Source organism: Electrona antarctica (assembly GCF_951216825.1).
Source record: "Electrona antarctica genome assembly, chromosome: 14".
Taxonomy (NCBI): domain Eukaryota; kingdom Metazoa; phylum Chordata; class Actinopteri; order Myctophiformes; family Myctophidae; genus Electrona; species Electrona antarctica.
Genome location: NC_136795.1, coordinates 2,479,245 through 2,504,993, shown reverse-complemented (window position 1 = coordinate 2,504,993; position 25,749 = coordinate 2,479,245). Strand labels below are relative to the sequence as shown.

Below are 25,749 nucleotides of genomic sequence, written 5' to 3'. Positions count from 1 at the left end.
GAATTAAGTGAAATCACTGAATATACCTTTAAAATAGCCATTAGTAGATCTGCTCAGCCATATACTCGGTTGACTCCCACTGTGTCAGTTTGCTCTCTGCTAGTTTTGAACATCCAGGTGTCTGAAACAGTGTCCAGTCCGCCCAGAACAGCCTCGTCATTCTCTTTCTGACCTTGACTGTGACCCGCAGGAGGGAGGTCTGTCTCCCTATGAGGTCCATGGTTCTGATGCTTGGTCCTATAGCCTCGTAGCGGTACTACCCGGGGCAATGTGCATTCTGCAAAGGCAGATGAAGGTTGGCTGCGCGAGGCTAGTGTGGTGACGGTCCACCCATTTTACATCAAGCCAGTGGTAGCATTTCGGTGTCAGACCAAACTATTAAAGGCTCATTCATAGTCTGGATTTTCGGTGGTGAGGTGACCACCGGAGCTGAAATAACATTTATAATAATAACAACCGCTGTGAAGAGCAAACCACCTCCACCGCCCCAGCCATTCTCTCTGTTTTTAAGGCCTATTCATAGTCTGGATTTTCGGTGGTGAGGTGACCACCGAAGCTGAAATAACATTGAGCGGTGGTGAGTAAAAACAGAGAGAAGGGCTGGAGCGGTGACGGTGGTTTTCTCTTCACCGCGGCTCGTGACGTCATGTTGTAGTTCGGTGGTCACCTAACCACCGAAAATCCAGACTATGTATGAGCCTTTAGGCTACTCACCACCGATCAACGTTATTTCAGCTCCGGTGGTCACCTCACCACCGGAGCGGTGGTCACCTCACCACCGAAAAACCAGACTATGAATAGGCCTTAAGGTATTTATTTGAACTAACCCGGCCAAAGGCCTATTCATACTCGCGCTCACCCCAACACATCTCTCTGTTTTTACTAACCAACCACCGTTTTGGTGGTCACCTTATCAACTAAAAGTGGATCTATGAATAGGCCTGAACTGTTCAGAACCCGTTCTAGAACACTAAATCCAACTTTTGTCACACCATCACTAAACCCGGGGATATCTGATCAAAATATATTAGAGTAGGCCTACAGCAATATAGCCTACATGGCAACTTGAGGTAGGTACTCTTCTTTAATATTTCAACATGGAATTTCTCCCAAAAAACGAAAAATAGATATCATGGGGAGGCCCCACCTATCATGGGGAGGCCCAGCCTATCATGGGGAGGCCCCACCTATCATGGGGAGGCCCCACCTATCATGGGGAGGCCCCACCTATCATGGGGAGGCCCCACCTATCATGGAGAGGCCCCACCTATCATGGGGAGGCCCCACCTATCATGGGGAGGCCCCGCCTATCATGGGGGGGCAAAATCAGTGAAAGATTTGGGTATTTTACGTTTTCATACTGGTGTCTGACCAGCTGGTAAAACAAATCTCCTGTTGCTGTTGCACATCTAGTCCACTGGATGGCGGTAAAGCACCTCTAAACTCGCCACCAGCCTCACACAGAGAGAAGCAGAGGGTGTGAGAGAACAGAGAACACAGCAGTGTCTCTGACTGAGGATTCATTTCACCTTCATTCCTTCCTTTCTCCTCTTCATGTGGTGTTCTCACAACAAGGTAGGTTCTCCTCTTCATGTGGTGTTCTCACAACAAGGTAGGACAGTGGACTGCACAACACAGTCATTCTGCCTATAGACGTTACATGCTTTTAATAATACAGCTTCTGTTGTTGTTAGCTTTAGCTTAGCATCGCTGCCTCTCAGTCAAGTCAAGGTGCTCCTGGCTGTCATCTGTGTCCTTAGAACACAGCTGGTTCCCAAACCCTTTTCATGTCAAGGACCCCCGAATTGACACTAATTATCCCGCGGACCCCCATTTGAAGAGAGATATGCCAGGGAGGGACCCGTACATTCTGAATCCCCCAAACACCCCTTTTCCCCTCACTATATATGTTTTCCCCCCTTTTTTTTTTTTTTACCTCTGAGGATTTCCTGTTTTTGGCTATATAGAAGTGTATATCTGTACGTCTCTGAAAATTAATGTTGTGATGAATTGAACATGGTGGACCCTATTGTAAACAAGTATAATGCTTTATGGTGTCGTCCACAGTTAACAGTTTTGTATTGAGTTGCAACGAACCATGTACAACCCAGATTCGGCACAAACAAGGGACTAAATTCTTTTCGCTCCTATGCCACCAAAATGTGGAACGCCCTACCAACTGTCATTAAGACATGCGAATCCCTTGACTCCTTCAAAACCGCTCTCAAAGGATGGCTGCAATTCGAAACTGGCCCCCGTAAAATCTAAATCCCCCCCCACCGCCCCCCCCTTTTTCCCCTCACTGTATATATTTCTTTTCCCTTTTTACCTCCTTTATGATGAATTCCTGTTCTGTCTACAGAAGTGTCTATTTGTACGTCTCTAAATGTTTTGATGATTTGAACATGGTGGACCCTATTGGAAACAAGTGTAATGCTTAATTGGGTCGTCCACTCACAGTTAACAGCCTTTGTATTGAGTTTGTGCTTGAAATGTACTGTAATTCTGCAAACTGTTAATAAATTCTTCAATCAATCAATCAAGTTGTGCTTGAAATGTACTGTAATTCTCCAAACTGTTAAGTTAATAAATACTTCAATCAATCAATAAATCAATCACTGGTAATAACATCTTTTTTGGTCTTGAATGATGCACTCATCCTACAAGTACAATGATACATTCTTTCCAAATGTAGCTATTTATTATTGTAATAGATCTTGATACAGATCTCTCACATTAACTGCATTATAACCTTATTGTAATAAAACAAGTGACATCGGTTTCCTCATGAATTGAACATGGAGGACCCTGATGTAAACATGTTTAAGTCTGCGTTTCATGGTTTCATCCTCGTAGCAGTTTTTGTTTATTGACTTGTGCTTTCGTTTGAAATGTTTCTGAGAATTCTACATACTGTGAATACAAAAATCAATCAAATATATCAGTTAAGTCAGCTAACATCATCTATTCTAAAAATACCATTTGATGAATAAGCAGACATTTATCATGATTCTGATGGTTTCTCTCAGTAGTGAGTGCTGAGGCTGTGGAGGAGGGATGGTGGGCTACGACCCAGGGGCCCAGGGTGCCCCTCCCACCCCAGAGGAGGCAGCCCTGGCTGGGTCCGCTGCTGGCATGGTCACCCGAGCCCTGATCAGCCCCCTGGACGTCCTGAAAATCAGATTCCAGGTGAGAAGATAATTCATAACGGCAGTATATGCTGCTGCTGAGTGGCGGCAGTGGAGTGGCTCAGGGAGGTAGAGCGGGCCGTTAGAGGCGGCGGCCGGATGGGAACCGTGAGGTTCCCGGTTCGATCCCTGTGGGCTCCCCCAGAGTTAGTGTCAAAGTAGCCTGGGGTCCACCTATGCTTTCTATGGCATAGAATCTAGACGCAGCTGCGCGACATGAGACTAATTCATTAGAGCGACAGAGAGAGAGAGAGAGAGGAGTGTGTGTGTGTACATGTGTGCGTGTGTGTGTGAGTCAATTTAACAAAGGTGCAGACGATCGGAAATCAGCAGAGAGTGATGGACGTTTGCGCTACTCTATGCCGAATTGAAGTGGACTCGGACCCAGACTTTTCTTTTTCTCCCTGGAAATAAAAACGTCTGGGTTTCCGAGGCTAGTGTCAAAGTGTCCTTGAGCAAGACTCTGAACCCCTAATTGCTCCTGATGTGCAGGTTGGTGCCTTGCATGGTTTCCTCCGCCATCGGTGTATGAATGTGGGTGTGAATGGGTGAATGTGTACTAGTCTACAACATCAAATATTATATCATCATGTGATAAATTATCGTGGTATCGGAATGGCATATAGACTGAGATACTCGCCGATACTTTCCCGTCACTGGTATCGGTATGGAAACAACATCTTCCGTCTGTATATGTTGATCCACAGTTGCAGATCGAGAGAGTGTCGTCTCGGAGTCCGGAGGGAAAATACTGGGGTTTGTTCCAAGCATGGCGCTGCATCCTGCGAGAAGAGGGACCGGCGGCCTTCTGGAAGGGCCACGTCCCCGCGCAGCTGCTGTCTGTCTGCTTTGGAGCTGTGCAGGTAGGTACACACACACACTGAGGAGGGCCACGTCCCCGCGCAGCTGCTGTCTGTCTGCTTTGGAGCTGTGCAGGTAGGTACACACACACACACACACACACACTGAGAAGGGCCATGTCCCCGCGCAGCTGCTGTCTGTCTGCTTTGGAGCTGTGCAGGTAGGTACACACACACACACACTGAGGAGGGCCACGTCCCCGCGCAGCTGCTGTCTGTCTGCTTTGGAGCTGTGCAGGTACACACACACACACACACACACACACTGAGGAGGGACACGTCCCCGCGCAGCTGCTGTCTGTCTGCTTTGGAGCTGTGCAGGTAGGTACACACACACACACACACACACACACACACACTGAGGAGGGCCACGTCCCCGCGCAGCTGCTGTCTGTCTGCTTTGGAGCTGTGCAGGTAGGTACACACACACACACACACACACACACACACACACACACACACACACTGAAGAGGGACCGTCTGCCTTCTGGAAGGGCCACGTCCCCGCGCAGCTGCTGTCTGTCTGCTTTGGAGCTGTGCAGGTAGGTACACACACACACACACACACACACACACACACACACTGAGAAGGGCCACGTCCCCGCGCAGCTGCTGTCTGTCTGCTTTGGAGCTGTGCAGGTAGGTACACACACACACACACACACACACACACACACACACACACACACTGAAGAGGGACCGTCTGCCTTCTGGAAGGGCCACGTCCCCGCGCAGCTGCTGTCTGTCTGCTTTGGAGCTGTGCAGGTAGGTACACACACACACACACACACACACACACACACACTGAGGAGGGCCACGTCCCCGCGCAGCTGCTGTCTGTCTGCTTTGGAGCTGTGCAGGTAGGTACACACACACACACACACACACACACACACACACACACACACACTGAGAAGGGCCACGTCCCCGCGCAGCTGCTGTCTGTCTGCTTTGGAGCTGTGCAGGTAGGTACACACACACACACACACACACACACACACACACACACACACACACTGAGAAGGGCCACGTCCCCGCGCAGCTGCTGTCTGTCTGCTTTGGAGCTGTGCAGGTAGACACACACACACACACACACACACACACACACACTGAGAAGGGCCACGTCCCCGCGCAGCTGCTGTCTGTCTGCTTTGGAGCTGTGCAGGTAGACACACACACACACACACACACACACACTGAGAAGGGCCACGTCCCCGCGCAGCTGCTGTCTGTCTGCTTTGGAGCTGTGCAGGTAGGTACACACACACACACACTGAGGAGGGCCACGTCCCCGCGCAGCTGCTGTCTGTCTGCTTTGGAGCTGTGCAGGTAGACACACACACACACACACACACACACACACACTGAGAAGGGCCATGTCCCCGCGCAGCTGCTGTCTGTCTGCTTTGGAGCTGTGCAGGTACACACACACACACACTGAGGAGGGCCACGTCCCCGCGCAGCTGCTGTCTGTCTGCTTTGGAGCTGTGCAGGTACACACACACACACACACACACACACACACTGAGGAGGGCCACGTCCCCGCGCAGCTGCTGTCTGTCTGCTTTGGAGCTGTGCAGGTAGGTACGCACACACACACACACACACACACACACACACACACTGAAGAGGGACCGGCGGCCTTCTGGAAGGGCCACGTCCCCGCGCAGCTGCTGTCTGTCTGCTTTGGAGCTGTGCAGGTAGGTACACACACACACACACACACACACACACACACTGAAGAGGGACCGTCTGCCTTCTGGAAGGGCCACGTCCCCGCGCAGCTGCTGTCTGTCTGCTTTGGAGCTGTGCAGGTAGGTACGCACACACACACACACACACACACACACTGAAGAGGGACCGTCTGCCTTCTGGAAAAAGCAGTACAGTATAGACAGCATTTCTATTTATACATAGGACACAAGTGCAATTCCCAGGATTTTTTTTTCACCCCTCTTCCCTCCCTCCCCCCTCATGCCCCCTCCAAGTGACTCCATCTCCAATGTCTCTGTATAATCCTCGCTTTCTTCAGATGGACTACATATGGCATCAAGTCAACACTTAACAGGGGCAACAGGGCAACATCACTTCAGAGTGTACATTTCAGGAGAAAAGGAAGAAAGAGTGGGAAGAAAAAGCAAAATACACACACAATAATAATACCGTAAATGGTCAAAAAACATTGTAAACCTGAGTTCCAGCAGTGGAACCCTTCCACTGCCCAACCTCCTAACTAAGGGATAACCTCTATTCCCTGCTTGTGCTAGAGGGCCCTCAACCCTGATGACAGCTATGAAAGAAAGGTCTTGCATAGTAGTATGTCTCGATCGTATCAAAACAAATGCAGCATTGTTATGTCTAGTAGAAAACAAAGTCATTTCAACGGCTATATACAGACGTCTAGGCTAAACCTAGCCTAAAAAAAATGGTTTTAGACCAGTTTACCTCGGTTTTAGCATAGCCATTTTTTACGTCTACTAGCCAGAGAAATGCTCAGTGGGTGTTGTGAACTATTTTCCCGCTGTTTCACAAATCACAGATCTAACAAAACCTTTTAGTTGCCTTAATCTCTTGAGTATGTTTTGCCTTGCAGTTCGTCAGCTTCGAGCGCCTCACCGAGCTCGTCCACAAGGCGACGCCGTTCGACAGCCGGACGCCGGCGGCTCACTTCCTGTGCGGCGGTCTGGGCGCCTGCTCGGCCACGGTGGCCTGCCAGCCGCTGGACACGCTACGCACACGCCTGGCGGCCCAGGGAGAGCCCAAGGTACACGCTAATAACACGCTACAGCTAACACCAACACACGCTACGCACACGCCTGGCGGCCCAGGGAGAACCCAAGGTACACGCTAATAACACGCTACAGCTAACACCACCACACGCTACGCACACGCCTCGCAGCCCAGGGAGAGCCCAAGGTACACGCAAATAACACGCTACAGCTAACACCACCACACGCTACGCACACGCCTCGCAGCCCAGGGAGAGCCCAAGGTACACGCAAATAACATGCTACAGCTAACACCAACACACGCGCTACGCACACACCTGGCGGCCCAGGGAGAGCCCAAGGTACACGCAAATAACATGCTACAGCTAACATCAACACACACGCTACGCACACGCCTCGCTACGCAGGGAGAGCCCAAGGTACATGCTAATAACACGCTACAGCTAACACCAACACACACGCTACGCACACGCCTCGCTACGCAGGGAGAGCCCAAGGTACACGCTAATAACACGCTACAGCTAACCGACACACGCTACGCACACACCGGCGGCCCAGGGAGAGCCCAAGGTACACGCTAATAACACGCTACAGCTAACACCAACACACGCTACGCACACGCCTGGCGGCCCAGGGAGAGCCCAAGGTACACGCTAATAACACGCTATAGCTAACACCACCACACGCTACGCACATGCCTCGCGGCTCGGTGAGAGCCCAAGGTACACGCAAATAACACGCCATGCGTATCACGCATCGTCACAATCATTAGGAGCGGAAATCTCTAGGTACCTGATTATTGGATTACGATACAGAGGGCTACGATTGGATTATAAATGGATTGACCTTATTTATGGAGCTGCATATGGATTTCCAATGCATGTTTGGTTTCCCCTCACTGTGTGTTTGGTTTCCCCTCACTGTGTGTTTGGTTTCCCCTCACTGTGTGTTTGGTTTCCCCTCACTGTGTGACCAGTAAACACAGTGCTTTGTTTGGTTTCCCCTCACTGTGTGTTTGGTTTCCCCTCACTGTGTGTTTGGTTTCCCCTCACTGTGTGTTTGGTTTCCCCTCACTGTGTGTTTGGTTTCCCCTCACTGTGTGTTTGGTTTCCCCTCACTGTGTGTTTGGTTTCCCCTCACTGTGTGTTTGGTTTCCCCTCACTGTGTGACCAGTAAACAAAGTGCTTTCTAATGATCCATAATGAAAACAGATTAATTTACCTCCGTTATCTTTCATTACACTACAAACAAACACACATTAAGCAGCGTTCTTTAAAAAACATCAGACCTGTCTGAAGTGAGTTGTACTGTACTGTACCGTACCGTACCGTACCGTATCGTACTGTACTGTACTGTACAAGCCCTCCTCCCTGGCCTGTGTGTGTCTGTCACACTTGGTGGTGAACAAACGCTATACCGCTATTTTCGTGCTCGGACACAGCCAGGGACACAGGGACGTACAGTGGTTGCACCCCTCAAAAAAGATATATGAATTCAGTGCCGGGTACAGGCTTTAGTTTAGACATACTATTAGACCGACAACCTATCTCGAACCCTACCCTAACCGCAAGCACGGAGCAGCACATGTCCGACCGCATGTCCGACCGTTGTTTCCGCCTGTTGGTGTGTATAATCTGCGAGTGCATCCCTTCTGTGCCAACATACAAAAACAAATAATAAATAATAAGATCTATTTTTGATATTTGTGACTAGATTCATAATCGTCAATGTCCGCATCGCGATTAACCCATTCTGGGCGTTAACCCCTTTTGGTGTTTTTAAAGCATTATGTTATGCTTTAGCTATTGAAAAATAGCAGATCTACAAGCTCATAGCGCGTCACCGAGTGCCGCACTATGAACTTGTAGGTCTGCTATTTTTGAAAATTTGTGAAAATGTGACGCAAATCTTTCCGAGCGTTTTTAACTCATATCTTTGCTTCTTTGGGGGGTCCCTGGAACTACATATTTTCAGATGGGGCTCGGCGGCCAAATGCATATAATATTTGGGGGCCTTGACATGAAATAGTTTGAGAACCACTGACATAGAAACATAGGATCTTTCAGAAAACTGCCAGGATGTAGAAGACATTTGTAGAATCGTCCTCGGGTCTAAATGGGTTAATAATATATAAATCGATGTTATCTTCCGCCCCTAGTAGGAAAGGAACCCTGTATTAATCATGATGCTTCATTTCCAGGTGTACAGGAACCTGAGACATGCAGTGTCCAGCATGTACCACACGGGGGGAGTGTTGGGGTTCTACCGTGGCCTGGTCCCGACGCTGGTGGCGGTGTTTCCCTACGCCGGCCTGCAGTTCTTCTTCTACAACGTGTTCAAGCAGCTGTTCGCCCCGCTGATGAGCACAGGGAACTCCAAAGGTCAGTCCAGCTGTTCGACCCGCTGATGAGCACAGGGAACTCCAAAGGTCAGTCCAGCTGTTCGCCCCGCTGATGAGCACAGGGAACTCCAAAGGTCAGTCCAGCTGTTGGCCCCGCTGATGAGCACAGGGAACTCCAAAGGTCAGTCCAGCTGTTCGCCCCGCTGATGAGCACAGGGAACTCCAAAGGTCAGTCCAGCTGTTGGCCCCGCTGATGAGCACAGGGAACTCCAAAGGTCAGTCCAGCTGTTCGCCCCGCTGATGAGCACAGGGAACTCCAAAGGTCAGTCCAGCTGTGTGCTGCTGATGAGCACAGGGAACTCCAAAGGTCAGTCCAGCTGTTGGCCCCGCTGATGAGCACAGGGAACTCCAAAGGTCAGTCCAGCTGTTGGCCCCGCTGATGAGCACAGGGAACTCCAAAGGTCAGTCCAGCTGTTCGCCCCGCTGATGAGCACAGGGAACTCCAAAGGTCAGTCCAGCTGTTCGCCCCGCTGATGAGCACAGGGAACTCCAAAGGTCAGTCCAGCTGTTCGCCCCGCTGATGAGCACAGGGAACTCCAAAGGTCAGTCCAGCTGTTCGCCCCGCTGATGAGCACAGGGAACTCCAAAGGTCAGTCCAGCTGTTGGCCCCGCTGATGAGCACAGGGAACTCCAAAGGTCAGTCCAGCTGTTGGCCCCGCTGATGAGCACAGGGAACTCCAAAGGTCAGTCCAGCTGTTCGCCCCGCTGATGAGCACAGGGAACTCCAAAGGTCAGTCCAGCTGTTCGACCCGCTGATGAGCACAGGGAACTCCAAAGGTCAGTCCAGCTGTTGGCCCCGCTGATGAGCACAGGGAACTCCAAAGGTCAGTCCAGCTGTTGGCCCCGCTGATGAGCACAGGGAACTCCAAAGGTCAGTCCAGCTGTTCGCCCCGCTGATGAGCACAGGGAACTCCAAAGGTCAGTCCAGCTGTTCGCCCCGCTGATGAGCACAGGGAACTCCAAAGGTCAGTCCAGCTGTTCGCCCCGCTGATGAGCACAGGGAACTCCAAAGGTCAGTCCAGCTGTTCGCCCCGCTGATGAGCACAGGGAACTCCAAAGGTCAGTCCAGCTGTTGGCCCCGCTGATGAGCACAGGGAACTCCAAAGGTCAGTCCAGCTGTTGGCCCCGCTGATGAGCACAGGGAACTCCAAAGGTCAGTCCAGCTGTTGGCCCCGCTGATGAGCACTGGGAACTCCAAAGGTCAGTCCAGCTGTTGGCCCCGCTGATGAGCACAGGGAACTCCAAAGGTCAGTCCAGCTGTGTGCTGCTGATGAGCACAGGGAATCAGGGATATATATACATAAATATAATTTGCCAAGGACCACAAAAATGATATGTAATTGGCCGCCGACCCCCATCTGAAAATATGTTGTTCCAGGGACCTCCCAGAAGCAAAGATTTGTAACAATATATATTCAAAGATTTCAGGAACATTTTCACGATTTTTCAAAAATAGCAGACCTACAAGTTCATGAGCTTGTAGATATGTTATTTTCAACAGCTAAAGCATAACACAATGCTTAAAACACCAAAAATGGGTTAAATACCGACTACTTGAACAATGGGCTGTCTGGAGGTGTGAAGCTCACTCCCCAAACGAACAGGCAGAGATGGTGATGCCTGAAATAGCTGACGTCATATTATGATGTGGAGATTCCAGGAGCTCTATTTAAAGGATGGTTCCCACAGTGTGAGTGGCTCAGACTTCACCGGACACTTCCTAGTTATTCAGTTTGTAAGTATTGTTCATATATTTCCAGTTATCGTCAGTGTGTAGAGATGGCGTCTGCCAGCGGAGAATATGACAGAAAGGCAGAGGCTGAAATCCAGCAGATGATCCAGGAGAGACGAGTGAAGATTCAGGAGGTCAAACGCTCAGTAGAGATCAGCAGGAAAGTTGCAGACGCAGTGATAGCAGACAGTGTGCAGGTCCTCACCGCTCTGATCAGCTGTATTCAGACACAGTGATAGCAGACAGTGTGCAGGTCCTCACTGCTCTGATCAGCTGTATTCAGAGAAGCCAGGCTGAGCTCATTGGTGTGATTGAAGAGAAGCAGAAAAAAACAGAGAAACAGGCTGCAGGCTTCATCGAAGATCTGCAACAGGAAATCACTCAGTTGGAGAAGAGAAGCTCTGAGCTCAAGCAGCGCTCACACCCTGAAGACCACCTCCTCCAGAACATCACCTCCATCAACACCCCTCCACCCACCAAGGACTGGACAAAGGTCAATGTCCATCAGTCTTCATACGTGGAGACTGTGAGGACAGCTGTGGCTCAGCTGGAGAAGACACTCTGTGATGAAATGAAGAAGCTCTGTGATGCTGAGCTGAAGATTATCCAACAATATGAGGTGGATGTAACTCTGGACCCTGATACAGCACAATGCAGACTCATCCTGTCTGAGGATGGAAAACAAGTGCATGATGGAAATGTGCAGAAGAAGCTCCCAAACAACACAGAGAGATTCTCTAAATGTGTCATTGTCTTAGGGAAACAAAGCCTCACCTCAGGAAGGTTTTACTATGAGGTTCAGGTTGGAGGGAAGACTGGCTGGAGTTTAGGAGTGGCCAGAGAGTCCATCAACAGGAAGGGAAGCATCTATCTGGGTCCCAACAATGGTTACTGGACTATATGTTTGTTGAGGAATGGTAATCGGTACAAGGCTAAAGCTGGCCCTTCTGTCTTCCTCCCTGTAAGACAGGAGCTCCAGAAAGTGGGAGTGTTTGTGGATTATGAGGAGGGTCTGGTCTCCTTTTATGATGTGGAGACCAGAGTTCACCTCTACTCTTTCACCGGCTGCTCCTTCACTGAGAGACTCTACCCATACTTCAGTCCAAAATGGTACCAAAATGGTACAAACTCTGCTCCTCTGATCATCTCTCCTGTCAATCACAGCCATGAAGGACAAGGAGTCTAGACTGAGTCCAGTGAGGAGACTCACCTGTTGTCTGTATGACAAGCAGGTCAACATGTTCTGGACAACCAGAACTCCATTATGCCTATATATGGGTATATGGGTCAGATCTGTGGTTCTGGGCAAAGCGCTGGTCTGACCGGCTTAACACCGGGCGTCGCCCTCCTTCGGTTTGACGTTCGGTCAGATGGATGTGTGAAAGCTGCTATATACGTTCTTAAATGCTATTCTAAAGATGACCAAGGCTGACTTTGTAATTGTGTTACTGTGGCTGCATGGTTAGCTCAACCAGCCCGAGCCCGACGGCCTTTGCCGCGTGTCACTCCCCATCTCTCTCTCCCCGTTTCCTGTCTAATTACTGTACCCCAGGGGTTCTCAACGTTTTTGTCCGGGGACCCCCGGAAATGCTTTGGCAATGTCTCGGGACCCCCGCCCCGCCCCCTCCCGACCCCCAATATAAATTGACTGCTACAATAACCTTAACCCATTTTGGGCGGGAACCCCTTTTGGTGTTTTAAGCATTATGTTATAATTTAGCTATTGAAAAATAGCAGATCTACAAGCTCGTAGCGCGCCACCGAGTGGCGCGCTACGAGCTTGTAGGTCTGCTATTTTTGAAAAATCGTGATTTTATAAAAAAAAAAACCCTGCTGTACCCTATCAATAAAGGCATAAAAAGCCCCCCAAAAAAAGAAAAGTCAGGTCCAAGTCCATACATTCACCAAGATGTGGGGCTTCAAGGTATACAGTATGCTTAACAGTGTAGCCCACTAAAATAGTAAAAGTAAAGTAAAGAGAAGTTCAGTCACACGAGAGAGACTCGGAGTAGAACCGCTGCTCCTTCGCCTGGAAAGGAGCCAGCTGAGGTGGTTCGGGCATCTGGTTAGGATGCCTCGGGCGCCTCCCTAGGGAGGTCCTCGACGCACGTCCTACTGGGAGGAGACCCTGGGGCAGACCAAGGCGCAGTTGGAGGAAACACTGGCCTTGGAACGTCTCGGAATCCCCCAGGAGGAAGTCACTAATGTTGCTCTGGAGAGGGAAGTCTGGAGCACTCTGGTGGAGCTGTTGCCCCCGCGACCAGACTACGGATAAGCGGTTGAAGATGGATGGATGGATGGATGGATGGATGAAGTAAAGCAGTTCTGCTATTATTATACGTGGGCGGAGGGATTAAATCCAGACCTCTCTCCCAGGTGGCCTGGGCAGTCTGTGATGTGTTCTCTGTGTGTGGTCTCTCTCCCAGGTGGCCTGGGCAGTCTGTGATGTGTTCTCTGTGTGTGACCTCTCTCCCAGGTGGCCTGGCCAGTCTGGTATGTGGCAGCGGTGCCGGGGTCATCAGCAAGACGGTCACCTACCCCTTCGACCTCTTCAAGAAGAGACTGCAAGTGGGCGGCTTCGACGAGGCCAGAGTTCACTTTGGACAGGTAGGGTGGTATGCCTCTGGTCCTTCCACTACACATGTTTTAGAGTTCACTTTGGACAGGTAGGGTGGTATGTCTCTGGTCCTTCCACTGCACATGTTTTAGAGTTCACTTTGGACAGGTAGGGTGGTATGTCTCTGGTCCTTCCACTACACATGTTTTAGAGTTCACTTTGGACAGGTAGGGTGGTATGCCTCTGGTCCTTCCACTACACATGTTTTAGAGTTCACTTTGGACAGGTAGGGTGGTATGCCTCTGGTCCTTCCACTACACATGTTTTAGAGTTCACTTTGGACAGGTAGGGTGGTATGTCTCTGGTCCTTCCACTGCACATGTTTTAGAGTTCACTTTGGACAGGTAGGGTGGTATGCCTCTGGTCCTTCCACTACACATGTTTTAGAGTTCACTTTGGACAGGTAGGGTGGTATGCCTCTGGTCCTTCCACTACACATGTTTTAGAGTTCACTTTGGACAGGTAGGGTGGTATGTCTCTGGTCCTTCCACTACACATGTTTTAGAGTTCACTTTGGACAGGTAGGGTGGTATGCCTCTGGTCCTTCCACTGCACATGTTTTAGAGTTCACTTTGGACAGGTAGGGTGGTATGTCTCTGGTCCTTCCACTACACATGTTTTAGAGTTCACTTTGGACAGGTAGGGTGGTATGTCTCTGGTCCTTCCACTACACATGTTTTAGAGTTCACTTTGGACAGGTAGGGTGGTATGTCTCTGGTCCTTCCACTACACATGTTTTAGAGTTCACTTTGGACAGGTAGGGTGGTATGCCTCTGGTCCTTCCACTACACATGTTTTAGAGTTCACTTTGGACAGGTAGGGTGGTATGCCTCTGGTCCTTCCACTACACATGTTTTAGAGTTCACTTTGGACAGGTAGGGTGGTATGCCTCTGGTCCTTCCACTACACATGTTTCCACTGAGTATAATGTCAATGTATTCAGGGATTAAAGGAGCATTCAGTGATTTGGGTGATTTGGAAAACCACCCAGTCCGCCCCGGTAACAAAATGTGCACATGCACGCTCTACAGTGGGGGGAAGTGCAACAGGCCAACAGCATGTGCACCAAGGCCCGCCCCCACTTGATCATGATTGGAGGAAGGCCCCTCTCATCCTGATTGGATGAAGGCTTTGCCACCCGCCACCAAAACTGAAACTAGGGTTCTATTTCATACCTACTGACCGCCAGAGGGCGGTGATTTCATCACCTGGATATACATCGCGCGCACGCGCAGAGGTCGAATATTAATACCAACACTGTCACTCGTGACCCCCTGTGGGCGTGAGCCACCGATATAGGTGCCCAGTTCACAGGGTTCATCCTCTTTCATCTTTTCGCCTTTGAGCGCAGGTCGATTTATTTTATTGAGCTCCTGCTACTAGCCCTTTGAGGCTGTATGGGTGGGCTCTCGACGCCGGCCATGCCTAATAAGCCTCGTAACCGTTCGGTTGGAGCTACCTTGCGTCCTCCAGAGGCTTCATGGCGGCGATAATTTTCCGCCGGGCTCCCTGGTCCAACTATTATGTTGGACTTTATTTTCTACAGGTAAGTTGCGTGTTACTTTACTTGCCCGGCGGGAGTGCCTGCTACAGCATTGCGTTATTTTCGCTTTGCTGTGTGGCGTTACATTGGGTTGGTGACAGTGTTTGTTCGCTGAAATCCAACTTGTATGATTTGTCGGTGGCGGCAGTGGCCGTCCATCCTCCCGATTAATGCATTAAGGGTTAGCGGTTGTGTGTTCACTAACTAAAAGCTAACTTTGTATTTAATGTTTCGTGGTGACTGTGTGCTGTTAATGTGGCTCGCAGAGGTGTGCTTCGCCTCGACAGAGCGACCGCGGCGGCGCTTATTGACTATTAATCAATACTCACGTTGAATGGCCGCGGCACGATACTAAAATGAACAGCAACACAGCAATGTTTTATGGCGTTGGTAACTATGGGCTCATAGAGGTGTGCTTCGCCTCGATAGAGCGACTGCCGCGACGCTAGTCATGTTGAATGACCACTCCTCTCCACGTGTTTTCTGCAGAAGAGTGTTTTGCTCTGTCGCAGACGTGCAATCAACCACATATGTGGCGCTTGGATGCAACGATGTCTACCAAGAGGAGGGTTGTGTGGTCGTGACGTTAATGAGCGCTCCTCCCCAGACGATTTCTGGTTAAGGAACAAACTTTTTCAAATGCATGTCAAGTTGTAAACGCAGCTCAGTGCTGACTTGCTAGTTTGTTTTGCTCGTTATATCAAGCAGGAATATGACAATGTTGTCACAGTGTGCTTAACGTCACAGCTTAACTTAAGTGTGTACTGCTATCTGAGATAGGCATAGTGCTTGTATCTCATAGATTGAGTGTGATCCGCTCAGCTGCTGTTTGGGTAATACTTGTTTGTGCTTGGCAGTACAATTACTAATATAATGGTTCAAGCGTCTATCGCTTTACCATTGCATGGTTATCAAACTATCTACTTGGCAGGGGCAGTGGCATTTACAGGCATTACATTTTGAGCAGGCAAGAATTACATCTTGGCCAGGCAGAAAATGGATTTGGACAGGCGGACGCCTGTCCTCGCCTTATTGTAGATACGCCACTGGGCATGTGCTGAGTGCTCTTCCCTATGTCTGCATAGTATTGGTAACATGTACTGATAAGTTGAGGTGAAGCAAATGCAGCACTCATTGTATGTCCTTTTGCATGATTTTTATTTACCTCTGACGAGAGTGAACAAGCTTACACGTTTCGGCCTGTATGGCCTTCCTCAGCGTTATACATGTACATAACATGTACTGATAATCAATATCAATAGGCATATAATGCTGTGCTTATTCCTATTTGGACTAGTCCTCATTAGCTGCCTTTGCAGCAACTGCCCTGATCCGTCTTGGGGGCAAGACAACAGGATACATTGGCGGGTACATATGTAGTGTACTTGATACTGTAGCTTTTGCTGCATTATCACTGACACTGGGGGTGTGTTTCGCTCCATTGCTATCATACTGTGGGCTTGAGTGGTCTTCGCTCTTCGCCATGTCTACTGTACATAGAAGTACTGTAGCTTGAGTGATCATGCTCTTTTGCTGCATTATCACTGACACTGGGGGTGTGTTTCGCTCCATTGCTGTCATACTGTGTGCTTGAGTGGTCTTCGCTCTTCGCCATGTCTACATAGTATTGTTGACATACTGTGTGTACAGATGGTCATTTTCACTAGCACCGAGGGCATGTACCGCCCCGCCACTATCATATTGTGTACTTGACATAGGCATGAGTAGTCTCCGCTCTTCGCCATGTCTGCATTGTATTAACATACTGTGCGTACAGATGATCAATAAGCGTAACGCTGTGGCTGACTGGTTCACTGGCATTGAGAGTGTTTCGCTCTGCTGCCATTCTCTGACGGTTACGCGGTAACCATGGTTATAAGAGATATAAGCGAGGCATGCGCGAGTACGTGCTTTTATGCCCTCATCGAGAGGGCACGTGCTACGTCATGACGCAAAAGAGGCCCATTCTCTTATATACTTAATAGAATGTGAGTGTACTATAAGTACTTCTGTTGTCCGCGCCCAAGTTGGGACGCGTCCCATAGCGAACTGCTGAGGGTTAGATCTTCGTATAACCACGACATTGTGTACCTGGTACTCACTACTGCTTTGACATGTGCAGTATACTGTGATTACTTGCTATCATAGCTTGAGTGTACGTCACTCTGCTGCTGCCAGATATTACCAATATGCTTGGTATTAAAATGGTTGTATATGACAGTCCAAATATTTGGCTTTCCCACTATACTATGGCACTACTTGACACTGTAGCTTGAGTGATTTTCGCTCTTTCGCTACAACTACGTAACCAGTAGTATTTAGAGTGTCTCGCTCTGCTGCTGTTCATGGATTAGTGCAACATGCTGGTCCTCTCTGGTCCCACAGAGGAGGTCCATTACTTGCGCCTGTAGTCGGGTTTCGACTTGGGCGCCGGACACAGGCTATGGCTGTGGTTCATTCTTCCATCCATCTCCAACCGCTTATCCGTAGTCTGGTCGCGAGGGAAACAGCTCCATACCGAGAGCTGCAGACTTCCTCTCCAGAGCAGCATTAGTAACTTCATTCTGGGGGATCCCGAGACGATCCAAGGCCATTTTGAAGATATTGCTGTTATTGTGGCTGCATACTGCTGGCACGTATGCCAACTGTGTTGGCCGTGGTTGTGGCTGATTTGCCTCCCACAAGGATGCTAGCGTTGTGAGATGATGCTCTCTCAACTAGGGGAAATTTCAAGGTGGTACTCTTGGCCACCAAGTTGCTCAGGTTAAGAACGTCTTAACCCATTTAGGGCCGATGCTGTAAACACCTTCTGAATCCGGACCTAGGTCTCGGAATGATTTCAAATGTCGATTTGATGAATTGAGAAGAGTATACATATGGCTATATACTTTACATAGCAGCGGCAACCCAGACTTGTTCCTGTCTTAATGGGTTGATACATGGGTGCTGCTCTTTTCCTGCTGTTTCCAGAGCCGCTACTCGTGGTCTGTGATGAGTAGCACTGACCTTTAGATTGCCTTCTGGGGGTGACCAACGAGACAGGGTCCCTAACCTGCTTCTCTGGTGGTGTCACTAGATGAAGCCTTCGAGCTAGTATGGCTATTGCCCATGGCCGCACGCAGTGTAGAGTCACTGGTCTGCCAACTAGATCCATGCCACGGCAGCTGGACTGGGACGTGTTGGACGGTCCCTTAATGGTCACCTCATCCTGGCCCTCTGGCCTGCGCGCATTGATGCGCAGGCACGGCACCTATGGGTGATGCTTGTTCTAGGCGTTAGCTTACGTGGTAACTAACTACCCTGATGATGTTGGGGCCTAGTGTGGCCCAGAGGGGCGGCCACGGCGGGTTAGTGAGCCCGCCTGGCGACCCAGAGCCCCTGGATGTCCCGGGTTCAATGCCAGATCCGGCCAGCAATGTGCCCATGTGTGTCCCGGTCTGAGCCCCTAATTGCTCCCCGAGCGCTGTAGAATGGCTGCTCATTGCTCCTAGTAGCAATAAGATGGGTGAATGCAGGGGACACATGTTGCGTATGTGCAACCGTACAGCTGAACTAGCTTGCACATCAATTATAGACTCAGCATTCTAACAGGCCCCACTTTCAGGGAAGTACAGTGGGACACTTAACACTCTGCCTGTCGTTCCAGACCGGATGTTTGGGCCTGCCACCCAACAGACCTTGCAGCATAGCTCACGGTGAACAAGCAGTTTGGTTCAACTGAAGGTTTTCTCCTTGATTCATGATGTGACTGATGACGGTGGTGGTTTTCGCCTGATCCTCGATCTCAGACCTACCAGTTGCCTCTGGTCATGTATGCTGGGCACAGTGGATGTGCTCCAGGCGGTGCCAGATTGAGAATGGTCTGCAAGCATGGCCTTGCTTAAACTCTTAGAGTTAATGGGGGGCTGACGGACAGCTTCCACTGACCTGTCTCGTCTTGGACGAGTACAGTGCTGCCAGCCAGTTCCTCTGGTTGTTGGGCACACCGAAGCGACGTAGACAGTTGCTTCTCTAGGGCTGCTTTCATTGCACCCTTTTACATGTTCTGTCTATAATTTCTGGGCCTCGAACCCCAGAATTCTGCCTACCACCGTGGATACGGTTGGGTTACTGTTTCAGTTATGTACAGGCATTTAAGCGTGCTTCGCTCTACTGCCTACCATCTCCAGCCAGTGTCTGTGATGTACTGGGCCAGTGTGCAGTGGACTTGGCCCTTGGGATGTTTAGACTTTGTTCGTAACATGTTATGTCAACAGTCTATCTTCCGACCCACTAAGGGGTCGCTCGATCCAGTCAGTCTCTGCAGGAGGTCTTGCCTCATCTTGCTGGTTTCATAGCAATGCTCTTGTTGGGTATACAGTCCAGGCGGCGGACATGCTTCCCATTTAAGCCTCTTGGATCCGATGATGTTTCGTATCACTGGGCATATGTACGGCAGAGCAGGATCTTTGGCCTTGAGCGCTTGGCGCGTGGCCAACTGTAGTTCTCCCTTCCGGTGCTGACCGTTAGGGCAGGACACTCTGGCCCACCCCTGGCCAGGAGACTTCTTGTAAGTCTTCTCTACACTGCCACTTTTGGTGTCGTGTATCCTTCACAGGATAGGCAGAGGCAGTCGCACAGTAGTATGGTGCCACCATACCGGTCAGGAAGTATGAGTTTCCATGTTTCCGCCTCAATTTGTTTTTCATATTGGGCGGGCTATACGCGACTTGAGGTTCGTTTTTGGTTACCACTGCAGCCGAATCATCTACTGCAGCTTCTCGATGAAGTGCTTTGGCCTCCCCACAGACAGAATCCCCTGTCACAGTTCAGGGAGAGGGTGCATTCTCACCCGGGTCACCTTCGGCTGCGTAAACTGACCACTGACAATCATGCCTATTGTCCGAACCCTACTTGATTCTTGTGCATCCTGCACCAGGGCGTTGCACGCCAACACAAGTAAACTGTGGTTTAGTTGAGACAAAGCACCACCATGTTGCTCTGTGTTTTCAATACCTGCCTGTGATATTGGCAGCCTTAACCTCTCCACCAGGAGAGTAATTGTGATTGAGAACTGTTATGAGAGCCTATTATGTTAGACCTACCACATGCACTTGGTGGTCAGAACGGCTCTTCATTGGCTATGATGGCTCTAATAAAGGTTGCGCTCTCTCTGGACAGCGCCTGTCACACTTTATTGTGGGTATGCCATCAGCCACGCTGACGGGGCGAGCAATCGCCCCCTACCATCTGGTACGAGGTACCACTCTACCAGGTTTGGATGGACTTTGTCCCCAGCCCTTGGATCGGGCCGTTCTCAAATGGCTATCTGCTAGTACCATTTGCCCTCACTGCGACCCTACGGAAGTGAGTAGGTTGTCTTCAGGCCCTGCCCGGTGCCTGAGACTGGGATGCCGATGGGTCTGGGTTTACCATTCGCCAATCCCTCTTATGTCTTCAAGGACTTTCTGCCTTTCACGTTGGCTAGCCTATCATTTTTAGTTTGCTCCACAGCCAGGCATGGAGCATTCTAGTACCTGCCTATTGTGCCCTGTCCGGGCTCTGTGGCACGGCATAGCTGTGATGGCTGTTTGGTTGTTTTTGTATGAGTAAAGGGCACAGGAAGGGCTGTGCCTTGATTCAACAGAGACTAACGCAACACTTAGAGGTACTTTGATTGTTGCGTTGAGGTAGATTTCTTCAGTAGGCCTCAAGGCCTCCCCAGAGGCATTTTGACATGCCAGACCAGGGGGTGGACATCTGTGCTGCAGTGCAGCCAAATGGGCTCCATCTGTTTTGGGCTTTTGCCAAGAGTCAGCCAACCTGACTCCCTCACCCTGTGGTGACGGCTGTTTGGCTGTCCATTAGATCTGCAAACCGACCTCGGTAAGCACAGATTCCTCGTGACCATGTTGGTATGAGTCATCCAGGTGATGAAATCACCGCCCTCTGGCGGTCAGTAGGTATGAAATAGAACGCAAGTTATGTATATAACTATGGTTCTATGAATACCGGATGACCGCCAGAGTTCATTGTCACTCGGAATCCCGACGAAAAGATTCATGAGGATGAACCCTGTGAACTGGGCACCTATATCGGTGGCTCACGCCCACAGGGGGTCACGAGTGACAGTGTTGGTATTAATATTCGACCTCTGCGCGTGCGCGCGATGTATATCCAGGTGATGAAATCACCGCCCTCTGGCGGTCATCCGGTATTCATAGAACCATAGTTATATACATAACTTGCGTTTTTTTTACCCCAGGGGCTCACTGGGGACAGGGAGGAACTCCTTATATGGTCAGCACACTCTATAGTAGGGAGGATTATCCAGAAAAAAATAAAAAATAAGTGATATTTGAATTAAGTCAAATCACTGAATATACCTTTTAATGCAAAAGAAAATTAACTGAACAGTTTTTTTTTACCCCAACCGAGTCCCAATTTGTGATTTTTCAAAGGAGACCCCCCCCCACACACACACACACACACACACACACACACACACGAACGAGCACTGTGTTCCCCTTAACTAAACTCCTCACAAAATGTTTGTAAACGTAACTGCGGTCGAATATTTCTCCCCTTCAATAATACCAATTGGTATTTTATTTTCTATAACTTGTATCGTTGATTTGTGACCTTTACGATGAGGTATAACTGGTAAGGATCACACAGCAGCAACATGCATGGGTTTGTGTGCAGCATGACTTGGTGTCTCAGACGGACCCAGCCAGACCGGTTCCTCACCCTTAGGCTGAGCTCACACCTTTAATGCAATTCTGGTGCTCGTTGGATGCATGTTGTGTTGTGTCATGGCCGCCCAATGTATTTCCAATGGAGGTCACATGGTTTGACACAACATTGTGTTGTGTGAGGGGGAGGGGCGCAGTCGAAACACCCCTCCCCCTCACACAACACAATGTTGTGTCAAACCATGTGACCTCCATTGGAAATACATTGGGCGGCCATGACACAACACAACATGCATCCAACGAGCACGAGAATTGCATTAAAGGTGTGAGCTCAGCCTTACTTCAATAAGGAACCATAGGCTTTCTTCCAGAGATAAAGCAATATTTGCACAACACAGCAGTACCACAGACAGATGCCAAGGTTGCAGGACCCACACTCAGGTGCCTGTCACACACCTGTGACTGACACCTGACCCACACTCAGGTGCCTGTCACACACCTGTGACTGACACCTGACCCACACTCAGGTGCCTGTCACACACCTGTGACTGACACCTGACCCACACTCAGGTGCCTTTCACACACCTGTGACTGACACCTGACCCACACTCAGGTGCCTGTCACACACCTGTGACTGACACCTGACCCACACTCAGGTGCCTGTCACACACCTGTGACTGACACCTGACCCACACTCAGGTGCCTTTCACACACCTGTGACTGACAGGACCCACACTCAGGTGCCTGTCACACACCTGTGACTGACACCTGACCCACACTCAGGTGCCTGTCACACACCTGTGACTGACACCTGACCCACACTCAGGTGCCTGTCACACACCTGTGACTGACACCTGACCCACACTCAGGTGCCTTTCACACACCTGTGACTGACACCTGACCCACACTCAGGTGCCTGTCACACACCTGTGACTGACACCTGACCCACACGCAGGTGCCTGTCACACACCTGTGACTGACAGGACCCACACTCAGGTGCCTGTCACACACCTGTGACTGACACCTGACCCACACTCAGGTGCCTGTCACACACCTGTGACTGACAGGACCCACACTCAGGTGCCTGTCACACACCTGTGACTGACAGTGTATCGTTTCTAGAGATGTCCCAACTCCAATACTGTATCGGAAAAGTATCGTCATATCGGTATCGGCGAATATGCCAGTCTAACCACCGATCCGACACAGTGGTAAGTGGTTGACATTATGGCAGGTAAATAAAATGTTGGGGCATGTGGAGTTTGCTTTGGAGTTGCCCAAACTGCAAGTGCACATTTGAGTGAGGAGTCTGCTATAAACACAACACGAGAGAACACGATATAGTATAGCTATAGATAGCTATAAACACAACACGAGATCACAACACTGGTATCGGTTATCGGTATCGGCTAACACAGAAATTGTGGTATCGGGAATTGGATCGGAAAACAAAAAAAAGGTGTATCGGGACATCCCTAATCGTTTCCATGTGTGTGTTTTCCCCACATGCAGGTGCGCAGCTACAGGAACTTTGTGGACTGCGGCCTGCAGATCGCCCGAGACGAAGGCCTGCCAGGGTTCTTCAAAGGCCTGTCGCCCAGCCTGCTGAAAGCCGCCATGTCCACCGGCTTCACCTTCTTCTGCTACGAGCTCTTCCTCAACTCCATGCACGGCCTCAAGGGGAGCCGCTGAGCTGGACGGACTCAGGAACTTCATTTTAAAAAAAAGTACAGAGTAAAGATTGCACAACATAACTCACATAGGAGATTTAGGGGTCCGTGTCCACAGAACAACAATGTCGTTATGAGCAGAGGAGCGGCGCTTTGGATGTCATGTCCAGAGGAGCGGCGCTTTGGATGTCATGTCCAGAGCGTTATGAGCAGAGGAGCGGCGCTTTGGATGTCACCCGCTTCGAATGGGATCAGTGTATTGAAACGGGGAAAATCAGGTGCAATCAGGCCTTTCAATAGACTGAGTAGACGTCTACCCGTCTACTCAGGTGCTCAGTAGGTTGATTCCTTCCGATTGTGTCGGTTGATCTGTGCAGTTTAATGCATCGCATGCAGCTACTGGAGCGGTGCCGTGTCGTTAGTCAGAAGGTTCCTTGTTCCGAAATTACTATCCCTATCTCTAATCCTAACCTAAACATAACCGCAAGCACGGGAGCAGTGCATCTCTAATCCTAACCTAAACATAACCGCAAGCACGGGAGCAGTGCATGTTCGATGTTACGGCTGCATTGAAAGGAATGATCACCTACTGAGCTCCAGTAGCTGCATGCGATGCATTAAACTGCACAGATCAACCGACACAATCGGAAGGAATCAACCTACTGAGCACCTGAGTAGACGGGTAGACGTCTACTCAGTCTATTGAAAGGCCTGATTGCACCTGATTTTCCCCGTTTCAATACACTGATCCCATTCGAAGCGGGAGTGGATGTCATGTCCAGAGGAGCGGCGCTTTGGATGTCATGTCCAGAGCGTTATGAGCAGAGGAGCGGCGCTTTGGATGTCATGTCCAGAGGAGCGGCGCTTTGGATGTCATGTCCAGAGGAGCGGCGCTTTGGATGTCATGTCCAGAGCAGAGGAGCGGCGCTTTGGATGTCATGTCCAGAGCAGAGGAGCGGCGCTTTGGATGTCATGTCCAGAGCAGAGGAGCGGCGCTTTGGATGTCATGTCCAGAGGAGCGGCGCTTTGGATGTCATGTCCAGAGGAGCGGCGCTTTGGATGTCATGTCCAGAGGAGCGGCGCTTTGGATGTCATGTCCAGAGGAGCGGCGCTTTGGATGTCATGTCCAGAGGAGCGGCGCTTTGGATGTCATGTCCAGAGGAGCGGCGCTTTGGATGTCATGTCCAGAGGAGCGGCGCTTTGGATGTCATGTCCAGAGGAGCGGCGCTTTGGATGTCATGTCCAGAGGAGCGGCGCTTTGGATGTCATGTCCAGAGGAGCGGCGCTTTGGATGTCATGTCCAGAGGAGCGGCGCTTTGGATGTCATGTCCAGAGGAGCGGCGCTTTGGATGTCATGTCCAGAGGAGCGGCGCTTTGGATGTCATGTCCAGAGGAGCGGCGCTTTGGATGTCATGTCCAGAGGAGCGGCGCTTTGGATGTCATGTCCAGAGCACAACAATGTCGTTATGAGCAGAGGAGCGGCGCTTTGGATGTCATGTCCAGAACACATAGAAATACAATTCAATTCAAAGGAGCTTTATTGGCCTGAGAAAACGTACATGACAGAAAGACTTTACCATAGAAATACATGACAGAAAGACTTTACCATAGAAATACATGACATAGACTTTACCATAGAAATACATGACATAGACTTTACCATATAAATACATGACATAGACTTTACCATAGAAATACATGACATAGACTTTACCATATAAATACATGACATAGACTTTACCATAGAAATACATGACAAAGACTTTACCATAGAAATACATGACATAGACTTTACCATAGAAATACATGACATAGACTTTACCATATAAATACATGACATAGACTTTACCATAGAAATACATGACAGAAAGACTTTACCATAGAAATACATGACAGAAAGACTTTACTTTACCATAGAAATACATGGGAGAAAGACTTTACCATAGAAATACATGACATAGACTTTACCATAGAAATACATGACAAAGACTTTACCATAGAAATACATGACATAGACTTTACCATAGAAATACATGACATAGACTTTACCATAGAAATACATGACAGAAAGACTTTACCATAGAAATACATGACAAAGACTTTACCATAGAAATACATGACATAGACTTTACCATAGAAATACATGACAGAAAGACTTTACCATAGAAATACATGACAGAAAGACTTTACCATAGAAATACATGACATAGACTTTACCATATAAATACATGACATAGACTTTACCATAGAAATACATGACAAAGACTTTACCATAGAAATACATGACAGAAAGACTTTACTTTACCATAGAAATACATTACATAGACTTTACCAT

At 49.5% G+C, this 25,749-nt stretch overlaps 1 protein-coding gene across 3 annotated transcripts; it reads left to right on the top strand.

Moving 5' to 3' along the window:
- Positions 1–1,449: 1,449 nt before the first annotated feature.
- Positions 1,450–23,945, top strand: slc25a19 (solute carrier family 25 member 19). Of its 3 annotated transcripts, none has more exons than XM_079521582.1 (7): positions 1,450–1,575; positions 3,030–3,189; positions 3,896–4,051; positions 6,642–6,812; positions 8,978–9,158; positions 13,387–13,517; positions 23,257–23,945. In XM_079521582.1, exons 2-7 carry the CDS (start codon positions 3,058–3,060, stop codon positions 23,434–23,436), a joined length of 951 nt encoding a protein of 316 aa, XP_079377708.1. In that variant the 5' UTR covers positions 1,450–1,575; positions 3,030–3,057; the 3' UTR covers positions 23,437–23,945. The 3 variants fall into 3 exon arrangements, with proteins under 3 accessions (XP_079377708.1, XP_079377710.1, XP_079377709.1); XM_079521584.1 differs by having other exon boundaries at positions 1,454–1,575; positions 3,033–3,189; XM_079521583.1 differs by lacking the exon at positions 1,450–1,575 and adding an exon at positions 1,582–1,612.
- Positions 23,946–25,749: the final 1,804 nt, after the last annotated feature.